At 44.9% G+C, this 21,658-nt stretch overlaps 1 protein-coding gene across 1 annotated transcript in view; it reads right to left on the reverse strand.

Moving 5' to 3' along the window:
• Window positions 1–8,006: 8,006 nt before the first annotated feature.
• MINAR1 (membrane integral NOTCH2 associated receptor 1) overlaps window positions 8,007–21,658 on the reverse strand; it is a 359,960-nt gene continuing 346,308 nt past the window's right edge. Inside the window, exon 4 of the mRNA XM_069624180.1 lies at window positions 8,007–20,565. Coding sequence (XP_069480281.1) covers window positions 20,368–20,565 — 198 coding nt within the window. The 3' untranslated portion in view covers window positions 8,007–20,367. The remainder of the gene's footprint in view (window positions 20,566–21,658) is intronic.

Genomic DNA, 21,658 nt, shown 5'->3' on the forward strand with positions numbered 1-21,658 from the left:
GAACGTCAAGCAGTTTTTAGTAGTGAGAAATTGTCTGCTCATGGAGATCTGTTTCGAAGCGTAGGACTTTGATGATGACAGGGCATTGATATGTTTAGGCATGGAGAGGTCAGCTTTACAATGAATTCTGAGAGTCTTAACCTGTTTCGAAACTGGTATGTTGGTACCATTGATATTGAATGAGGCAAATGCTGGGTCCAAGTTTTTCAGGTGAGAGGCGGAGCCCACAATGAAGTTGTGAGTGGCCATTCAATTTTGGGTGATGCAATATGTTCTATTAATGGACTCAGCATCTAGGGAGTCATTTCCTGTGTTGGGGAGGAGGATATGAGTGTCCTCCACAAGGTTAGTGTAGAGGATGCTGAGGGTGTTTAGATGGTCAAAGAGGGGCTTTGTGTATGTGTTATAGAGGGTCGGTGAAATGCAGGAACCTTGGGAGATTCCAAGGGGGACAGCGATGGGATTGGCAGCAGAGTCACTGATAGATACTCTGGAGGTACCATCGCTAAGGAAGGATTAGATCCAGGATACGGTATTGGCGGTGAAGTGGAAGTTGGTAGACACATGTTGGCAAAGTATATCATAGTCAACTGGGTTGAATGCAGCAAATGGGTCAAGGAGGAGGATGGCAAGACCGTCAGAATTGTAAGTGCAGTCTGAGTGGATTTGGAGGTCTAGCAAGGCTGTTTCAGTACTGTGCTTGGATCAAATGCTGAAATATCTCGAACCAAGCAATTGATGTTATTATAGGAAGAGTTGCATCTGGTAATAGGCAAGTCGATCCAAAATTTTGAGAAGCAAAGGTGCAGTCGTGATGGGGCGGTAGTTTGTGGAAAGCGAGGTGTTGACCCATGCTGCTTTTGTTCTTCAGTGAGTGCATTTTATTAGCGAGTGCAGTTCGGATGATGGAGCACCACTCTTTGTGTGAGTGAAGGAGGGGGGTGATAGGGGCAAGGTTTCCCAGTTCTTTGAGTATGGTGAAGAGTTCCTTGGAATTGGAACTATCATTGGTGATTCTGGTATTATAAGAGTTGCCTTTGGACATAATGAGAGCAGTTTTAGATGTTCTGGCTAGACTAGTGAAGGATTCAAGATTGGTGGCAGTGGGGTGTTTCTTCCAGAAGTGTTCTAGGGCTCTTTTGCACCTGTGGAGAGAGGTAAGTTCTTCGGGGAACCAGCTATGGGCTGATTTGTGGGGTTTCTGGATTGTAGGTTTAAGGGGAGCATGTGGGTCAATACTGCTGAGGCTGTGATTGTAGAGGTCATCCAAGGCCTGGGGGTTGTTACTTTTGTGGGCATGAGGGGTGAGTAGATTCTGTAGTGTAGGCATGAGTATTTCTTCAGTAAGTTTATGGGTATTGCGGCCTAGCTTTGTGGTGGGGAAAGGGGTGGGGTTGGAGGTGGTTTTGGAGTGGGAAAGGAGAGATTCGATAAGCAGATGATTGGACCAGGGTAGTAGACTGATGGCAGAGAGAGTGACCACAGCATTTGTGGTGAGGATCCAATAAAGGATGCACACTTTACAGTGAGTGGGTGTGGCGATTTGGGTGAAGTTCATCTCTACAAGGGAGCTGGTGAGGGCAGAGGCTCTGGTGTCAGTAGGATAATTAAAGCCAAGGTTGAAATCACCTAGCAGGATGTGTTCAGTGGTAGGTTTGAGCAGGGGAGTGATCAGCAGTGGCATGTTGGACTCTGGGACAGTCTGTGAATTCGGTTGGCAATAACGTATTAAGAGGTTGACAGTGGTTTGGGGGTTGAGGGTCAGTTTGGAGAGAAGTAATGTGTAGCCTGGAATTCAGGGGGTTGGGCGTCTGTCTAATGTCTAGACAGGATTTGGCAATGAGGGCTGCACCACCTCCAGGTGGGTTGAGGTGACCGGCTCTGTGGATGGAGTAGTTGGTCAGGATGGCTAGTGAGAAGAGAGGTCCAGAGGCGCTATGGAGCCAAGACTCAGTAACAGCAAGGATGTCAATATGTAGATCGGTAATAAGGTTGTGTACATGAGAGGCACGAGCACCGAGAGAGCGGAAATTGAGCAGCACACAATTGATGTTGTGGATATGGTTGGCCTTGGGCGTGGACTCGGTGAGGGAGGTGAAATTGACTTGGGGGTTAGAGGGGTGGGGGGATAGAGAGGGGTTTGCATTTTGGATTGGAAATTAAATCTAAAATCATACCCTTTATGCTTAATACATTTCTTTAAGGATTGTAATTGTTTTATAACCTAAGGTTTCTTTTCAAAACAAATGGAGTAATGACTGAAAGGTTACAAACTAATCTTAACATCTGGCATTGTTCTGGGTACTTTTCCAGACCTTTATTCTTCAGCTTACCAAGCCTTTATAGAAAGAGCAAATCAGGCTTGGTCAAAAAGTTTAAGATTCATTGAAACCCTTCCAGCCATAACCACTTTTTCTTTTAGCTTTGTGCGTTATTTTCAGGTCATCCCTATAAAATAAGCATTATTATAGATAGTAGAACATTAATAAATATTTACACCAACTACAGCTGTGCCAATATGTGATCTTCAGTAAAGTGTTTGTACCTGGTAAAAATCATTTTCTCTCACTCTGCCTCATCTGCTGTCATTGGGAGTCCCTTGAATTGATTCAGGTCATAGTGTACACTGTTTGTAACAGCCTCAATCCTAGTTTAGCAGACTGTGGTGTTTCTCCATATATAATATTAATAGTAACCATTCAAATAATACACATCACAGTTGTTTGACTGCTAGCGCTGACTCATAGCAAATTTGTGCAATGTAAATTTCCACTATGTGCTCAGGTTTCAAAGACTGGTATCACTCTCAATAACATCTTTGTTGCTGTTATAACCTCTGGTGATCAGGAGAAAGGAAAGTGTCCTCAATTATTGGACACTCCCGTCCCCTGCACACCTCATATACTGACAATGAGGTCAGTCAAAGGTTTCCAAAAAGTATAGGTTTTCATCTGAATTTTTATATCATGTAGACAATGAGGCATCTATAATGAATATGTACATATGCTCATTCGGTAAATGCAAATATTCAATATTATTTCTTAAGCTTCAACAAGAATAGTTCAAAAAAGAAGGTTCAACAAAAAATGAAAATACAAATATGCTAAAAGTGCTCGACCCGTTTCGGGAATTGCAATCCTTTCATCAGGTGCGACAATTCATACAGTTCAAACGTTTGGTTCAGTCTTTAAGCTTCAATTTCATCTACAAGGTAAATGAAATACTCATGTCAGTTTTGGATCACTAATTGTGCAATTATTCTGATGAATATTATGTATAAATATATATATGAAAATATATTTGAGAGAATGTCACCTTGCTTGATTGTCAGGAATTACACATTTGTGCATTGGTGGTCAAAAAGATCTTCTCAGTCTGCTCTCCGAGTAAAGAAGTTGTTTTTTGTATTTCATTCTACAAGGGATATCAGACAGGATAATCTGACATTTTCCTGCTTGATGCAGTACTTTTAGACCTGTCCAATATGAATTAAAGGAGCCTACCTTTATTGTCATCCATCTTAATGCACTCTTGTATTGTGCACATGGTGATTCTAATATTTCTCATAGGCATGTGAGTCAAGCACTCATAAATAGATAAACCAACTAAGGCGCAATCTTACCTCAAAGTGTTTAAAGATGCGTGCAGTACAGAGGTTTTTGGGAAGGGTTCCAAGTAATGTATCTACAAGAAGGAATAGATATAGCTAGTAGAAACTTAGGTCCACACTATAGTGGCTTATCAACATTTCTATCTTATTCCTGTCATATTTACTTACTGATCGGGAATGTGTAAAGTCGTCCATGTGGTAGGGAGAGCAGAGGCGCTCTGTTTTCCAAAATGGCCACATAAAAAGATGATGTATAAGAATAACTTCAACAAGTTATGATGAATTTACTTTTAGACAAAATACAGCTGAACCAGGCATCTCAATGTCCACCTACACGCGGCATCTGAACTGTTTACATGTGACATCGGTGTGCCTGCGAGGACGTGCTGCACGTCACCTTTTTATGCAGCCATTTTGTAAAACAGAGCGCCTCTGCTCTTCCTACAGAATGGACGACTTTACACGTTCCCGATCAGTAAGTAAATATGACAGCAATAAGATATGTTGACAAGCCACTATAATGTGGAGCGAAGTTTCTACTTGCTCTATATATTTCTTCTTGTAGATACATTACTTGGAACCCTTCCCAAAACATTTGAACTTCATGCATCTTTAAAAACTTTAAGGTAAGATTGCGCCTCAATTGGTTTATCTATTTATGAGCGCTTGACTCACATGCTTAGGAGAATTTCAATTTTTTCACAAATCCGCCTCTTTACCTTAATCTATATATTTTAATAGATGAATGGAAGAATTCCATAGCAAGATTCTGCTAATGGCAGACTAGACAACTATTAGAATCACCACGTGCACACACAAGAGTGCATTAAAATTGATGACAATAGAGGTAGGCTTCTTTAATTTATATTGCACAAGTCTAAAAGTACTGCATCAAGAAGAAGAATTACAGCTGATCTTGTTTTATGTATCTTGTAGAGTTAAAGACAAGAATCAACTATATACTCGGAGAGCAGACTAAGAGGATCTTTACGATCACCACTGCACAGAGGTGTAATTCCTGAAAATCAAACAAGGTGACCTTGTGCAGTAGCACCTTTGAGTGTTCTTATGTGCAGAATGGGATTATCATAATAAATGATGGCGGCATTCACAAATGTTTGCTCATTTACTTAATCTAAGAGAAATATTTCTTGCGTACATTGCTTATCCTCGTTGACTCTCTTTATACCTTGCAGCTGCTTCTTACTGTGGAATCCTTGATCTCTGGCCAAACAGCTATCTTTTGTTGGTGTGCAAATTCATTTTCCAGCATCTGTCAGCTCTATGGCCCTGGTCTTTCACCTTGAAGCTTTTTGCTTACTTTTATTCAGAGCGGAAGTACATCTTTTCAACCCGGCATCTTTACCCGTGTTATATTTTCTACTGCAACAAGCTTCTATGGGGCTCATCTACCTTGCCTTTCTGCGCATATACATTTACTACACATCGGGTTACATATCTTCTTTGTATACATGGTTTCTTCTCACTCGTATATATGTTTGATTTTGCTTCTTCAGTTACATCTTTATTCTTTAAGTATTCTTATATCGTTTCAGTGCGTCATTGTGTCTTCTCTTCATGACATCACTTTGCACTCATCAAATTTTACTTATAGATCTTCTAGTTCCAATTGGGTCTGCAGACTTCCTTCTTCTACTTCAGTTGTTGGATACGTTTGATACGGTCGTATCCAGTTATTATACCTAATGAAAAATAAAGAATGATTTTTTAACTAATAAAAAACAATGAGAAAATACGGAATTTCTAAAAAAGAATAAATGTGAGTGTGGGGTAAAGGGTTAAATCTGCTGTGGAGAGGGTAGGGTGGGGTTTTAAACATGGGGAAACAGGGTGATTAGGGGTCCCAAAAAAAGAAAACAAATGGTATTTTCTTCATTATTTTGGGTTCATTAAAATGTAATTCTTTATTTTTTTGTTAGTTAAAATCACATAGAACCTGATACGGTTGTCTGTGTGCATAACGTCTCTCATATCTTCAAAGCGGTATAGGAATTATGCCTGGTGTCAAGCAAAGTGTCTCCTTGTTCTTCCAATAAGATGCAGGTGAGGGGGTGGGGTCTAATGACGTGTACAGCTGCTTTTCTACAACATTCTCACACGTATAATCTCACATATATTTATACATATGATTCATCAGAATAATTGCACAATTAGTGATCCAAAACTGACACGAGTATTTCATTTACCTTGTAGATGAAATTGAAGCCTGAAGACTGAACCAAACGTTTGAACTGTATGAATTGTCGCACCTGATGAAGGGATTGCAATTCCCAAAACGGGTCGAGCACGTTTAGCATATTTGCATTTTCATTTTTTGTTGAACCTTCTTTTTTAACTATTCTTGTTGAAGTTTACAAATAAATATTCACTATTAAATGTACCGATTTAGCATGTGTACACATTCATTATAGAGGCTTCATTGTCTATATGATATAAAAACTCAGATGAACCCCTATAACTTTTGTAAACTTTTGACTGACCCATTGTCAGTATAGGAGGTGTGCAGGGGACGGGAGTGTCCACTAATTGAGGACATTTTACTTTCTCGTGATGGCATATTAGCGACGTATTGTGCCAGAGCCGCATTTTCTCCCCTGCACCGGTTATTCTTTAGGACGACACTCATAAATGCATAGTACAAACTGATAAACAAGGTGTGCGTTCCATATATCACCTCTGATTATGTCAGTACATATGCAAATGAGGGAGCCAGAGAAACGCTTCATACTTTAATGTGATTGACCACACGCTGAATGCTGGCGGCCAGTCACACTGAGGTGTGGGGGGAGCGACAGGTACCCGGCGATGCAAGAACCACAACATTCATTGCCCAATATTGCTGCTGTGAGCTACCTCTGCTGACGAGCACTGTGGCACCTGCTGCAGGGACTCTTTTCCAGTTGGGGTGTGGATTAAAGAGACTGTGAGGGGGTGATGGTGGGGCTGATGACACTGCCACTGAAGCAAATAAATAATGGAGGCGTGCCGGGCACTACAAGGAGTAGGGCGGACCAAGATGGAAAGGGGTAAGCCTGCCAATGATAGGGTGAGCCTGTCTGATTATAAAATGGCTGCCACTGTAGTGCTATGTCAACTGTAAAAAGGCAACTTCGGTGGTTCCAATTAGAGGGTTGAAAGAAAATCCGGAAGTTCTGTTTTTACACCGGACATATCAGGGATCTCCAACCTTTGGCTCGCCAGTTGTTTTGAACTCCAACTTTCATGATTTCTCTCCATTGACTTAGCTGGCTAGGGTTGGTGGGAGTTGTAGTTCAAAACATCTGGAGAGCCAGAGGATAAATGATTGTGTAATAGGGAAGGGCAGTCCTAACTAAAACAGATTCTGCATCTACTAACATGTTCCCAGTGATGAAAAATGCTAATATAATGTCGATGTTTATTGAGCAGGCACATGTTTTTTTCTGATGGTAATCGCTACAGAAGTGTGGGGGCAGGCGAGGTAGGTGGAGTTTGAGCACTTTTGTAGGTGTGCTGTCGGCATCTCAGGGTTTTGATTTTCCCATTTTAGGAAGCTCGGCACAGGACATGGTCACAGTGAGATCTGTCTACTCTGCAGGTGTCTGCAACCTGTGGCTCTCCAGATGTTTTGGAGTACGATGCCCATGATCGTTCAGCATTGACTATGCTGGCGAGGGCTGATGACAGGGTTCAAGTCGAGGGTACACCTCGGTGGACGGCATCCGCCACTTTTTTCATAGGGCAGACGACTTACCTAGACAAGACACTTTGTCTTTTTCGAGATTATGAATTGAACCGCGTCCGTCCTGGGGATTCAAACCATGGTTACCACGGTGACCGGTCAGGCACTTCACCACTACATCATGTAATATGGTGACAAACAGGGAACAACTAAAGGTGAAATATCACATTTCGTGACGGCACTCTCCATGGAAAACATTACCATTGATTCTTGGGGATTTAAAAGAGCATACTTCTTAATACTTTCAAACTCTATTGCAAGAAAATATCCTCTCTTGGTTTTTGGTGTATGTTGATTTTATGAAAGGGAAATGCCCATTGGTCCCCTGCAATTTGCATGGTTATGCAAAGCCAATTGAATGAAATGTGCATATTTCACTTTGATATGCTAATTTCTGGTGACATCACATCCCATCGCATATGTTAATGAGTCAACCCACTTTATTTTTTTAAAGAACCTGACCCTTGTCTGATGGTAGTTGTAGTGCAAAACTTCTGCAGAGCCAAAAGTTGCAGACCCCTGGACTACTGTATTATCACGGGAGGGGTGGCGATAAGTGATACAGAGGGGGCCGCCCCTCCACTGTACAGTGATGACAATCTCCAGCTGTCTCTGCGTCCACCCTCTGCTGCATTCACGAAGAAAGGACACAGAAGAGGTAAATATGTTTATTGACTTACAAGGCCCCGTTGGGCACATTCTTCTAATCACAGCTAGGAATAAATGGTCACTTTATCGCTATTCTTTTTGTATAAAAATTAAGAATTCGGTAGCTGGCTTCCTGCTCTGTCCTTGCAGTGCCAGCTTAAACATTCCTGTGGCGGGTCCCTGCCGGCGTTGCTTGCAGGCTCATCACAAAACCACGAGCCTGGTAAAAAGTCACCGGTGGAGTAAGTCGTCCGGCTCCATGTGTGCGCCAGTGGCAACAGCTATGTAAACGTACCACAGTGGCCAATGTGAGCTTGGCCCTAGACGATGTCAAGAGACGTGTCGAGGCGCGCGAGACTGCACGCGCTTGCTGGCTTCCTGCGGAAACAGTCTTGTCGGCGCCTCTACATGTGTAAATAAGTCAGTATAACGCATGCACATTTCTACAGAGAATTCAATAACATTAGCTAAGAACATTCCCGAAGGACCTGGTCGGGCTAGAAAAGAGTCTCGCGTTCCTATGAACGCAGAGGCGTCGTGTTTACTCCCACCTCCAAACTGGCCCTCTGTTTAGGGGTGAGTATAAGAACATTCTGGAAAGGAGATGGCAGCTTCCCGTTGCCAGGAGGCACCGCCTTCCCAGGCAGGAAGGTCTCTGAACAGAACTCAGGGCAGAATCTGTTGGCTGGTTGGAGGCACCACTGGAATCATTGGAAGGGCCCTTTTAGATAACGGGATCCCAAGAACTTCATATTTTGACATGAAAATGGAACGGAAAAAACCAAATTCAAGGATGACCTTTGAAATCTGGCCTGCAAGCCACTCCACCAGCCATCAAAAGGCAAAGGTTAAATGTTTCTGGCGCATGCAACGCACACCTGGAGGTGATAGTGGACCCACCAATAGAAGCACCATCTTGACTATGCTGGCTAGGAAAGTAGCTTCTAGGCGCTAGGCTGTGAATCCAACCACTGCCAAGATCTTGGTTGCCCCCAGGCTAGCCATAGTGTGTGGCCTATTCCCCACAGAGGAGGCCATTTCCAGCAGTCCGAACCCTGGATGAATGCGGCAGAACACAAGCAATGGCAAAAGAACCAACAGAAAGCAAGGCATAGCTCTAGAACAATCATAAGTTACACAATGTGCAGAAATGATCTTCTGAATTTAAATATAGAAAAAAAGATTGCTTTGTATCTATCTCCATTCTAGAAGGCACAAAACCCCAATGAGGAACGTGGTTGGTCTCTATTGCTGTGTAGAGAAGTCTTCCATTTTGTCGTTGTTTTGTTCGTATTTACATGACCTCTCGCTGCATTTACCCCTTCATTGTCTCCCTCGGCCGCTTAGGTTGTCTCTTTGCAGAAGTCTCTCTCATCTGTGTCCATGTCTTCGGTTTACCGAGGTTGACCTGTTCTTTCTCTCTTGCTCCCCCCTATCTCTCTCCCCAGCCTCTTCTTTCACTCCTTTCCCTCTGCAAACCTTCCCTTTTGCTTTACTCACACACACTCTGTCTGCTCTCCTTACTCTTCATCCTGTCCAAGAGTGGTAACAACAGGTGTGCGTGTTTGTGACTTTGGGCTCTGGATCTGAGCATGCCCCCCTCCTTGGACCATCGTATGGGTGCACTAGAACATTCACAACCCCTCTCTGTTACTTGATACATGCAGGTTTTATCGCCATTCCTCACTTTGGCCTGCACCCTTTAGTGAAGTGACAGCCTTGAAGGAGCACAATGAACCACTGATTCCTCTCCCCCTCACTGACCAGTTGCATGTCATTCGTGGTCTTCAATGCTGGACATCAGTCCTCCCCATCATCCATCCAACGGCCCTTCCCTGCGTGGAGACTCCCCCCTCGTCACCCACCCACAACCACTGGATAGTGTGGAGGCCCCTCACTCCACCTTGCCTGCCCTACTTGTCATCTCACACTCATCATCCCTGTAGAGTTACGACTCATGGAAACACACTTATGAGGTGTTATGGTCATTCCCTGCTGACATGTCCTCCATCAGCACAGAAATGAGGGACCTGGTGTTGACATCTTTCGGGGCAATCTCACTTGCTGCACTACGCTTTATTCTTCGGTTCAAAGCAGAGCCCCACAACTTTCCTCTCACTCATGCTCCGAGTCCTCATTCTGCTGTGTGGAAGGTAGTCACTCTTCTGCCTGCAGTGCACACTGATTGTGCACAGACTCATACACTCAGCACCACTCTCGTTGATGGATCAGGGATACCCACTTTTCCACTTCAATGTATACCACACACTTGTGTACACAAACCCACAATGTTCTGCACACTCTTCTGAAGAGTTGTTCACCTTTCCAATGCACGTGCATCACAACATTTTTACGTACATCACAACTTTTCTCGGTTCCATGTGTTAATATCCCCGCAAAAATATCGTGACACAAAAATATCGCCATATTATTGCAGCAATATTGAGCCATGGACCCTGCGGGGGACACCCCTGCAACCCCCGCATTATTTGTAAATATGAGGGGGACACCCCCACTCACACAAATTATCCCCCCCCAAAAATATCGCCTATACAAGGGACCTCACCCCCTTCGAGACATATATGATGACTCAAACGGGTGAAAAGAAATGTGTCTGTTCTCTCTACAAGTTCTTAAATGCCCAGGGAGAGAACATCACCTGGCAGTATATGAAAAAGTGGGAAAAAACATTAGAGAAGCCGATAACGAGGGATCAATGGTCTTACATGTGGCAAATAATACCGAAATGGACAAGGGCGATACAAACGAGGGAAGCTTGGACCACAGTAATGATCCAATGGCACTATACGCCGGAAAGAATCCACAAAATGTTCCTTACGACACAAGGGAAATGCTGGAGGGGGTGCGACTCCATGGGAAGTTGGAGACACATATGGTGGGATTGTAAGGAACTGCAAAAATATTGGGGAGACGTGAAAACTCAGATGCAGGCAATCTTCAAGGGGGCGGCTAACTTAGGGGAAGAAGTATGGATGTGCAGCATGTGGGCCCTCCGTGACAAATCCCTCACGAAGACACAAAAACTGAACTTTATGGGCTTCCTCATTGCCGCGTGGCTAGCCATAGCTCAAAAATGGAAACAAATGTCCCCACCCACCACACAGGAGTGGCTTCACAGGATATGGACCTATGTAGCAATGGAGAGACTCACGTATAATATTCAAGGAGACAGACAGACAGGGGAGTTGCTAGGTCTGGAAAAGACCCGGGGCTAAGCTGATGTTCGAACTGTTGGGACTGGGGGCTAGCTAGTCTTTTGGCTGTAGCTCCTGAGGTTCTATCCGGGGCTACAACCAAAAGATCAGGGGCTATAGCCCCCTTAGCCCCCCCCTAGCAACGCCCCTGCAGACAGAAGTTCGCCACGGATTGGGGAGACGCCATAGACTATCTGCAAAGCGATTACATGTTGCAATGGTGCCCCCACAATATCCGTATCCTAGACTTATTCGCAGGCTGAGAAACACGCAACAAAGGGACGCTGGGTCTAAGCAAAGATGACAAAACTGGTGGGAGGGAGGGGGGAGGGGAGGGGGGGTTGGAAAGGACCATGTTGAGTCCTGATGTACATGTTTGAAGAAATGCAAATAAAAATATCTTTAAAAAAAATATATATATATCGCCTATGGCGAGACAAACGTCCATATGTACGGCAATATTTTTGGTGGCGATAATATGTAGGGATAATACCCTTTTCTCGCACTCATCTAGCTTGGCACTACAAACTCCTAAGGACGTGTTACTCATCCTTTCACACACGCAGCGTGCCACACAACTTTCCTCACACTCATCTATGTAGCACTGCACAATCTTCTCATCCTCCTACCTACACACACACACACAAACACACCATAACCTACCTCACATTCTTCCATGGAGCACCACCCACTGCTGTCTACCGGGTTCCCACTACCCAGCCTTCCACCTAGAGAGTATACAAATATATATATATTTTCTTCATAGAGCACACCATGCCATTTTGCTGTCCCTTCTGGGTTTTTATCCCAATACGTTTGTTAAAGTGTGACTGTTTCAGGTGATAACACTATCAGCATCCACTGCTTCACAAGACTCCAATGGTTGTTTTCACAGATGCGGTGGAGCCTGGTTGCTAGGTAGAGCCAACATGGTGACTCACCTGCTCAGAAGCGGAAGGCACTTAGTGTTTGGGTGGTCAGGTCTGATGCCCTAAGAAGGGGAGTAGAGTGTGCATTTTGGGGTTTATTAGATTCTGAAGGTTTGTCTTGAAGGGTAATGGCCCAAAATGTCGCCCTCCCAATTACGGCGGATGAAAATGCTGACTTTTTTCTTTAGACCCTCCCTTACACCATATATATATATGTGGGGAGGGGTGTAATATAATGGTAATATGATAGGGTGGGGGGGTCTCCCCCTGCATATGTATGTGGTGTAAGGGGGGTTTAAAAAAAAAGTCGGCATTTTCGGTCCTCGTAATAATAGTGGACGCAATGATCACATAGATCCTCTTGAAGGGGCAATTTCCTAACACACAGGTTGGCCGGGGTTCCAGTGGCTAGGCAAGAGTTTTCCAGAGCCAGGCATCCTGCACCAGCACTATATAAGCAACTAAACAAACACACATACATATAGAGAGAGATCATGTGACATTTGCACGTGGTCTGAGAGGTACAGTGCCGGATTATCCTTTAGGCCAAGTAGGCCCCGGCTTATGGGCCCTACTCCTTTTAGAGGCCCCACGACAACTGATCAAAATGAAGCGGTGCAGAAAAAGACCATATCAGGAGGTCTGCCTAAGGGCCTCCACGGGGTTTAATTCAGCACTGCAGAGGTAATAGTCACCACACTCATTTGCTCCATAAGGACCTGTGTATGATCCACTATACTTTGAACTGTAACCTCCTTTCCACTGGTAGTCATCAGAAAGATTTAAGAGCAGGTTTTTATGTTTTTCTGATTGCTCTAATTGAGAACTTTCTAGATGCCTGTTCTTGCAGTCGCTGAGGTTTTTGGATTTGTTTTTCAGAAGGCCGCTATACATATTTACATAGATTAGATGTGACAAAACGTAGAAACGGATGCATTAAATTGCGGACTTCAGACCACAGGGCTGAAGCGCGTTGCAGACAAGAGTGTCGCAGGTTGACCGACGCACATTACGTCACACCTTTTCCTGGCGGGCCAGAGAGAATGCATTTTACGAGGGAGAAAGGACTTGTGAGGAGGGAAAATTGTTGCGGGTGTAGAGGCTCCATGCAGCGGGAAAAAGGGTGTGGAATGAGACCCCTCCAAAAATGACATGGGGGTAGGAGGAGAGAAAGAGCAGTCGTCGTCACTGGGCGACCCTCTGCAACGTCGCGCTTTTTTGAGTGATCTTTGGACATAAATCTGATCCGTTTCATTTTCTTTTTGGAATCAAGTGGGGGCAATACTTCAGTTAAGACCTTTTGGGATTTTTTTAAAATCTTTTTTTTTTTAATCTAGTGAAAGAGAAGAACAGCTTCCGAAAAATAGGAGCTAGGAAGCCCGAGGCTTCCACAGAGATCGTTTAAAATATGACTTCCAGATCTGGTGCTTCAGCATAAACATGCTGATGACGTCGCCATTTCCTTTGAACCTTTCATGGAAACCCTCATTCCACTCACTGTGGCCACAGCAGGACTCTACTCTGCCTTCCGTTTGGTTCTCTGACTTGAAAAACAGATGGCAGTCGAATGCTACCTGACATTTTTACATTAGGGTTTACTTCCATTTCTATCTAATAAAAATCCTATACATCCACAACTTTAAGCGTGGAAGTACCCGGATTCCAGAAACGTGGAATGACATCCATATTTTTAGGCTTGGCATTGTATATCTTCCACTTAAAAACATGTAAGTGCAGCACTGGGTGGAAGTACTTTCCTGGGCAGGAAAAGTAGAGCTTGGAGTCAAAGAGCAGGCCTTGGCTTGCCGCTATTTCTAATGGAACCAGGTCTTCTTCCAGTGACGTTGCCCTGTGAAGGACATTTGTTTTTTGATTGGCATCACCTACCACCATTATTTTGATTAGCACCTTTCAGACATAGGTAACCCATCTTTAGCCCAAACTATGGTTGATCTAGGCATTCTGTGGTAACACATTGGCTCCCAGCCTAGCTCTAAGATGGAGTTCAATCTGGGCATTGTTGTTGTGGCTGGAGCTAAAAAATGGCCTGGGGCAGCCAGCATATGTATCGGTTGAGCAGTAGCGAAGACAGTGAAAATCCCAGAGGCTTTGCACAAGATCATCATTTTGTTTTGGATTGGAACATGCCTTTTTCATTTGCTTGCTGTGATTTGCGGTGAAAGTGAGGATAACCTCACAGTAGCGCCTGAGAAATTGACGCAGTGGATGGGTGGAAGCGGATCTCCATGATGAATCTTCTTGTTCTAGGGAGGTGTGGAGACATCTCCAATGTATATCAATCTGGTCTTAGTGCCCCTCATGGGTCTGAATGAAGTGATAGCACTCCACAAGTCCGTACAGGTATGTTGTGACCTCACATTCCTGGCTCGTGCTGATGAATAGATGATTTCCAAGGGGGATATAGTTTGTAAGTTCCTGAAGGTCGCTGTTAGTTTTTACTTAGAGAAGGAGCAGGGACGTTATTTCACCAAAATGCCTGGGGTAGTGGAAGTGACATCACACAACCCTTAAACTCTGATGAAATCACAGGAAGTGATGTCATTTGACCCCACCCCGAAGTGACATCACAGGAAGTGATGGAACACAACCTTTTACTCCTCGACAAAACAGGAAGTGGCATCACATAGCATTGTTCCTAAGTACACTATGAAAAATATGGTTGAGATATCACTATAATGTAATTACATTTCATAGAAGAATGGATCACCATATGTATCAGTAAGATCAGTGTGTATAGGCCGATATTACCAAATTACTGTGAATGCAAGCAGACGTCCATGGCCAAATGATAATGATGTGTTATTATATAGCAGTTACGCTTAAACGCTTTATATAGAACAAATATACATAGAATATCACTCAACCTGTGTTGGTACTCATTTATCGACCTGAGAAGGGTGAAAGCCTGAGTTGAGGTGTTTAAGAACAGCCAAAATCAGTGACTCACTCCCTGAAGTTTGCCTCAAATAAACCTTTAATGAGTATAGTAATTATTGTATAGAATTCTAGAATGACAAATGATTTGTTATTCCTATTCTTTCTTATTTACGGTCACTGTTCACATTGTTACACTTGTGGAACCCCCTGTATTTTTTAAGAGGACTGAACAAGAAAGACAGCTACTCCAGAAACAAAGAGCCACATGGCGCTGGCCACAGCCCAGGAGTTTACATTAAAAAAAACACTTTTTTTAGGGGTAGCAAGGGAGAATAGAGGGGTAGCAACCCTGGCGACCCCAGATGATGTCCCTGAGGAGGAGTTATTATTGCAGTGTTCAGCAGTTAAAGGACTGTTTGGGCAGTTCAAAGATGCTTTGAGGGGGTGGGGGATGCATTCTGATTTTCAGATATCTGGGATGAATGCGGCCAGTCATTCTTTTACGCTCTAGAATCAAGATCAGGTGCAGTGGTTGAAATCAGGACAAAGGAGCTCGATCCTGGAGGAGGTTGGCAGGTTATAGGAATGCTTCTTCAGGTCTCCCGATTATGGCATCCCAGATTTTTGATTTCATATTGACCTAAAGTTTGTGGTCTTCGCAGTATTGTTGCGCCTCTGGTTCAGTGGCCTTGGGGTACATTTTAAGCAGGTTACTGGATTGTATTGTTGCTGTGTTCCACTGTGTGACAGAGAGGAGCTTATCGTCATCGTTCACTGATGATATCCGCGTCCCGCACATTAATCTTCTATTATGCTCTAGAGGAGCAGCCAAGTGCCCCTACATGAAAGTCCACCCCCTTCACACCTATATGCTGAAAGCCAGAAATTGCGCCATGCTTGAAACCAGCGGATATGACCATTCAACCTTGAACCTTTGAGAAAAGGTATCCACAAAGAACACTCAAATGCATTCCTGATGAGATGACAACCTCATGGAGGAAGTCCCTGAAGGAATATGAAAATAAGAGAAAGAGGAGTTGGTGACGTCACAAGAATGAGAGTGGCGCACTGAGAAGACTGGATGAAGAAAAGAGTGTATGAACCCTATAGAATCTGATGGATGATGAAGTAAAGAATCAAGCAAACTTTTATATGTGAAATTAAGATTGCACGTGTGAAGAGCACTGCAGAAAATGCAATCCATTCAATAATTGTACAGACGCAGTAACGGAAGTAGACTATGTAATCATGGAAGTTGGCTATGCGTAGTGAATAGACAGCAGGCTGAGCCGCCATTATACAGAAGCTAGACATCGGTGCCACATATTTAGTAAGCTTAAACCCCATGAAGAAGAGCCGAAGCTGTGTCGCAGCAAGGAATTAGTCAACACCGTAGAAGACTCCAGAAGAGCTGTCTATCCTGATGTCAGGGCTGAAGCAGCCAAGAGCTGGTTATCTATTCTTGGAGATGGAGAACGTGAGAAACCGAATCATCTCTTGTTAAGGTGCAAAGAAAGAACACCATGCCTGCCAAGTTTTATCCATATAAGACAATTAAATGCTGTAAAATGGGCCGAATCGTGGTCTCCTGTCACCTGAGCAATGGATGGAAATAAAGTTTCCAGGCACATGCTCACACTCCCTTATATTCTCAGAAGCAAGGATACTTTGCAAGGCCAAGTTCAAAGACAATCTTCATGGAAGAAGGCATGGGTGATGAGAGATGATGGGCTAATTGGGTGGGGAGGTACAGTCCAGTCTACCTCCTTGGACCTGGGGTTTCGCTTACATGCTGCTAGTGAGTCAAACGTTCCAAAAGGGCACAAGCGTGCCAACCAATTGTAGAGGGCCATATAATAAAGGGCTTTATGGTTTGAGAGCCCATGATGTACCGTGTATCTAATAAGGGTTGAAGATGACTTGCACTGGGGGTAGGCATGAGTTGTCCACCTGGCTGTAGAGACCCAATCACAACCAGACCCCTTATAGAAAGTATACATAGATGTTCCCCTTGAGCCTACCACAACCCCCCATAGGGTTTTCTTATTTGCCATGTAGTATGACATCACGTATGATGAATCTTTACTATATAAGTATGTTTTTTATGAAAAACGTTGAGTTGAGTGGAATATGCGTTGAGAGAAATTGCTGTGCGACTTCCGTTGATGTGCGTGGTAACTCCCTGTTTTAGACAATTGATATTAAAACAGTTGAACTTGCCATCTTCCTGAGTTGGTTCATTTATTTGGTGTAAGAGTTACTCTGTCTTCCCATCCCCTGCCTGACAAGCTATCATGATAAAAATGGCCCTAACACACAATGCTTTGTTGTATTCTGTTTCAGTTTTGAGCCATCTGCAGGTGAACCCAGGAGCTTTCTGTGGCTACATTGTTTTGCAGCAATGGGAGATGGTCATCAACTACATGGAAAGCTGTTAATGGATGCTTATGTTCTCCGTCTAAAGACTTTGAAAGGAGTTTGGCTTGGGTTATTCATTCATTTGACTGGTTGAGGATTATCTCACCCTCATCCGCTGAGAACTACACGCTCCACTCCCTTCAGGGAGTGTATAATAATATTCCTTAGCTCTTCATTGACATATAGACCAGCTTACATTCTTCCAAAGAGCATTGGCAGGGCCTCACACTGAGGGCTGCCTATGATTTAGCAATCACAGTGACTGGCAATGTTGTATTTGGGCCGGTTACATGAAAAAAGGGAAAGTAAACCGGGAACAATCACAATCTCGTTCCACAGTACAGCTGCCCCCCCTTGGACAACAGGTTGACTTGTATCCGGTTTAGTTTAACGTTTGCATGTCCTCTTATGGACAGGAATAACTCAAACTTAACGGAGTAACAAACGGTGGCTCGTGCAAGCCAGTGAGGAAGGTCTGGGAGGGCTAAAAGACTAAAAGGGGACCATGAGCAGACTATGGGCATCTGCGGCTTTCATAGGAAGACGTGTGCTATTTTGCTAAGCAGGATAGAAAATAGGGCCATGGAAGTAATGTGATCACTGTCCAGTATTATAGTCAGGTCACATCTAGAATACCCTGTGCCATGCATACAACGAGAGACCGGCCACTAAGTCAGTGTTAATAGAACCGAAGAATTGGGTTATCAAGAGCGACTTAGCCCGTTTGGTCTATGTGAACCCGATCCCTCAAGTGGAAGTCAGCATTTGTAAAGTTAAGGTAGCTAACCTTAGAGAAAAGCTTTACATTGATAGATGGACCCCACTGTTGGTGGGGCAGATCCAGCAATTGTTCCTCTCCCCACTGATGGGCCCAGCTCAACCCATCACTGTCTCGGTTTGACAAAGGGCTTCTCAAGGTGATGCAGATCTTTAAAGGTTCTCTTAATCTTATAACTTCCAGTTCAGCCTGTCCAAAAGCATCCTACCATTGGAGTGTTGAGCCACCATCCTGGTTATAGGACATTCCTGTACTTAGTAGGGTATGCCCATCATCAGTGCCTTTCGTCCTCTGTAACATAACATTATATAACATAACCAAATTTAGGGTGCATTTTTTCTGTTTGTCTGAAGAGTTCATGAAATTCTGTAAATGTTAATATTTTTCCAATTAAGTATAAATGGGGAATTACACAAATTGTGTCAATTTGGAGCTGATCAAACTAGTTGGATTTAACCATACCATGAGATTATTTTTTCTATGTTGGGGTATAAAGTCCTTCTCTCACATTGGGGATCCCCATGCAGGAGCCCACGCGCACGACACACACACACACACACACCCCTACCTCTGGTGTAGCTCCTTATTACCCATACACAGTGCTTTACGTGGGCCGGGGCCTGCCGGGGCTGGGCGCCGGCAGTCTCCAGAAAATGGGGCTGAGCCGGGGCCCTGCCGGGGCCCCCCAGGCCCAAACAACATTGGTGGGACGCATCATCCCGCCTCGGCTGCAGCCACGACGGGAGATGCGCCTGCCATTATGTCAGGCAAGAGGAACAGAAGTGCCAGCCAGTCACAGTGACGCTGAGGCTGGCTGGCACTTCTGTCAGTCATTGCATCTTCCTCTGACCCCTCATCAGGGTCATCAGAGGAAGTTACTGTCCCTTTGTTTGCCCTCCCCAGGTCACTGACCCTCCGCAAACCCGAGGGCTCCGTGATTTCCAAGAAGGTTAGCACCAGGGTTAACGTGAGTAACCACAGGGAGAGTGACATAGGGACAGCATGAAAAGGGAAACACAAACCATAACATGGGGTAACATGGAGGCTTGCATAAAGAGAAACACGACTAATAACATGAAAGGTAACATTGCGGGTAAAATGAAGAGTACCACACATATGAGTATTCATGTTAATGGGAATCGCACGAAAAGTAACATGAATAACACGAAAGCTAACATGACGTGTAACATGCTAGAGAAAGATAAGGGGTCACAAACGCGAGGATGAAGGGTAGCGTGAGTGGCATCGTGTTTGGTAGCATGATGCAGAATGAACACCCATCCCCCCTCTGTTTGGTCGTTCAGTGAAGGGCTAGAAATCCTCCTGTCTCCTATTCCATGCTGTAAATGAAGGCTGAGCACGTCATGCATACTAATTCTCTCTTACTCCCTCCTCCGCTGCACTCCCAGTCCCCCCACGCCCGCAGAGTCCCTGCCCACCCCCACGCGCCTCCTGTACTCCTTGGCAGCTGCTGATGGCCTCTGGTCAGCAGCACCAGCCAAGGATTCCTAGGTTCCAGTCACAGGCCTGCGGAGGGCACGAGCCCCTTTGCTGCTGCGCGCAAGACATGTTCTTGGCTCGGTGCACAGAGCTTTCCTTTCCTCGAAGCTCTTTGATGAGGATCACGTCACGAGGAAGCGTGAGTAATAGAAAGCGGACTTCCGCTGCGTGCCGCTCTGAACTCGAGCAGGTGCAGCTGCTGCTTCTGAGCGCTGCGTGGCTTCTTGGGTTGCTGCCAAGATCCCAGGGCTCTTCTCTGGAAGCACCAAGGGAGGGCACTGTCCTATTCAGAAGAGTGGGAGCATGTCTTGACTCTTGCCACCTGGCGCCGCCACCTCCTCCTTGCACAAGGCCTCGCCGCCATTTCCAACATGGATGCCCCTCTACCCTCCCACAAACACCAACCCCTTGTCGCTGGCACAAATAAAGATATTGCATATGAAGAATATATTATGGCTGTCGCGCGTGTTGGCCCATCTCAATGGCCTGTTCCCATAGGGTAAGATCTGGTGCCAGCGACCAGGGAGTCACACCCCTTAGGCACAACTGTCCACTCTGCCTAAAGGTTGAGCGCTGCCACAGCCGGGCGACGGATGCTGAAGGTGCCCGCCCGTCTACTGCTGCCGAACTCACGACTTCATTGTGCAAATGGGTACCACGATGACCAGGATGACCGTGCAAGCAGCGGCAGCGATGAGGGCTGCGATCTTGCACACCTTGACCCGTCGGAACTCGGCCTCTTTGCGCTTCAGCAGTGAGTCATAACCTGGGGTGTAGATGTCCTCCATCCAGTACTCCAGGTTGTTGGGGTTAAGTGATTCTTGAGCCTGCAAGTGAAAGATCAAAAAAGAGTGAGTAGGCCGCGGTTGAGCAAAGAGTCTGCACAAGAATCTACAGGCGGTGGCTTCAACCCTGTCATCAATGGCACTGATTGACCCACCACATTCATCCATTCATTCATTGAATTCGTAGAGAGAACAAAGCGCTTTGACAGGAAGCTCTATACATGAGGTCTTATTGGAGGCCGGGGAAGTGCAATGGGGTTTGGAAATTGTTGATGCACACAGCGCTAAATGGAGGTGAAAGAACAGGGTTCAGCCAGTGGGGAAGGCACTCAGAGAAACAGGTTAAAACTTAGAATATTTACAAATGCAAGCAACGGTGCAGAGGCTGGCTTTGGCATAAGTGTGGTGGGATAACTGTAATGAAAAAGGAGAGATCTCCTTAACACTAATCGTAAAACCTGTTACTGTGGTGATGATCCTGATTTCTGGGGGATGATGGGTGATGGGGGGAGGGGGGGTTGAGTGGTAGGGGGCCTGAAGGCGAGGGGTTGAAAGCGGGAGGCAGAACATGGTGCATCGTTACGTTCAGCACTTCAACTTTACTCCTTCATGTTTAGGGACACAATTAGTCATTCATTTGCATTGCTTACATTCAATACCATACATTGAGTGCTTCAAATTCAGCACTTAATGTGCAGCACTCCACATTCAGCGTCTTCTATCATATTCCTCGCTATCAGCACTTTAGATTTAATGCACTACTTTTGTTGGGGCTGACCCAGCACTTGTCATCATGGCTGCCATGCTTTTGATCTGGCACTTTCTGCACTTTTCAGCAGGGTTCCTAGACCTTGATTGGACGCTATTTGCACTTCTCTGCAGAGATGCTGTCCTTTTAAGGTGCGAGTGCCCACACATCTCAGTAGGGCTGCAATACCTATATTGGGGCAGGGTCGGACTGGGACAAGAAATAGGCCCAGTCACCCCAAAAAAAGTGGCCCACACCTTGCTTAAAAAAAAGTAGCCCACCCCTCAAAAAAGTGGCCCACCCCTCACCTCAGGTCCCTTGACCTCTGATCACATCACCAGAAGTGATGTAATTTGACCCCATCCCAAAGTGACATCCGGAAGCGAT

This window comes from Ambystoma mexicanum, chromosome 11, assembly GCF_040938575.1.
Source record: "Ambystoma mexicanum isolate Mex_15411 chromosome 11, UKY_AmexF1_1, whole genome shotgun sequence".
Lineage (NCBI taxonomy): Eukaryota > Metazoa > Chordata > Amphibia > Caudata > Ambystomatidae > Ambystoma > Ambystoma mexicanum.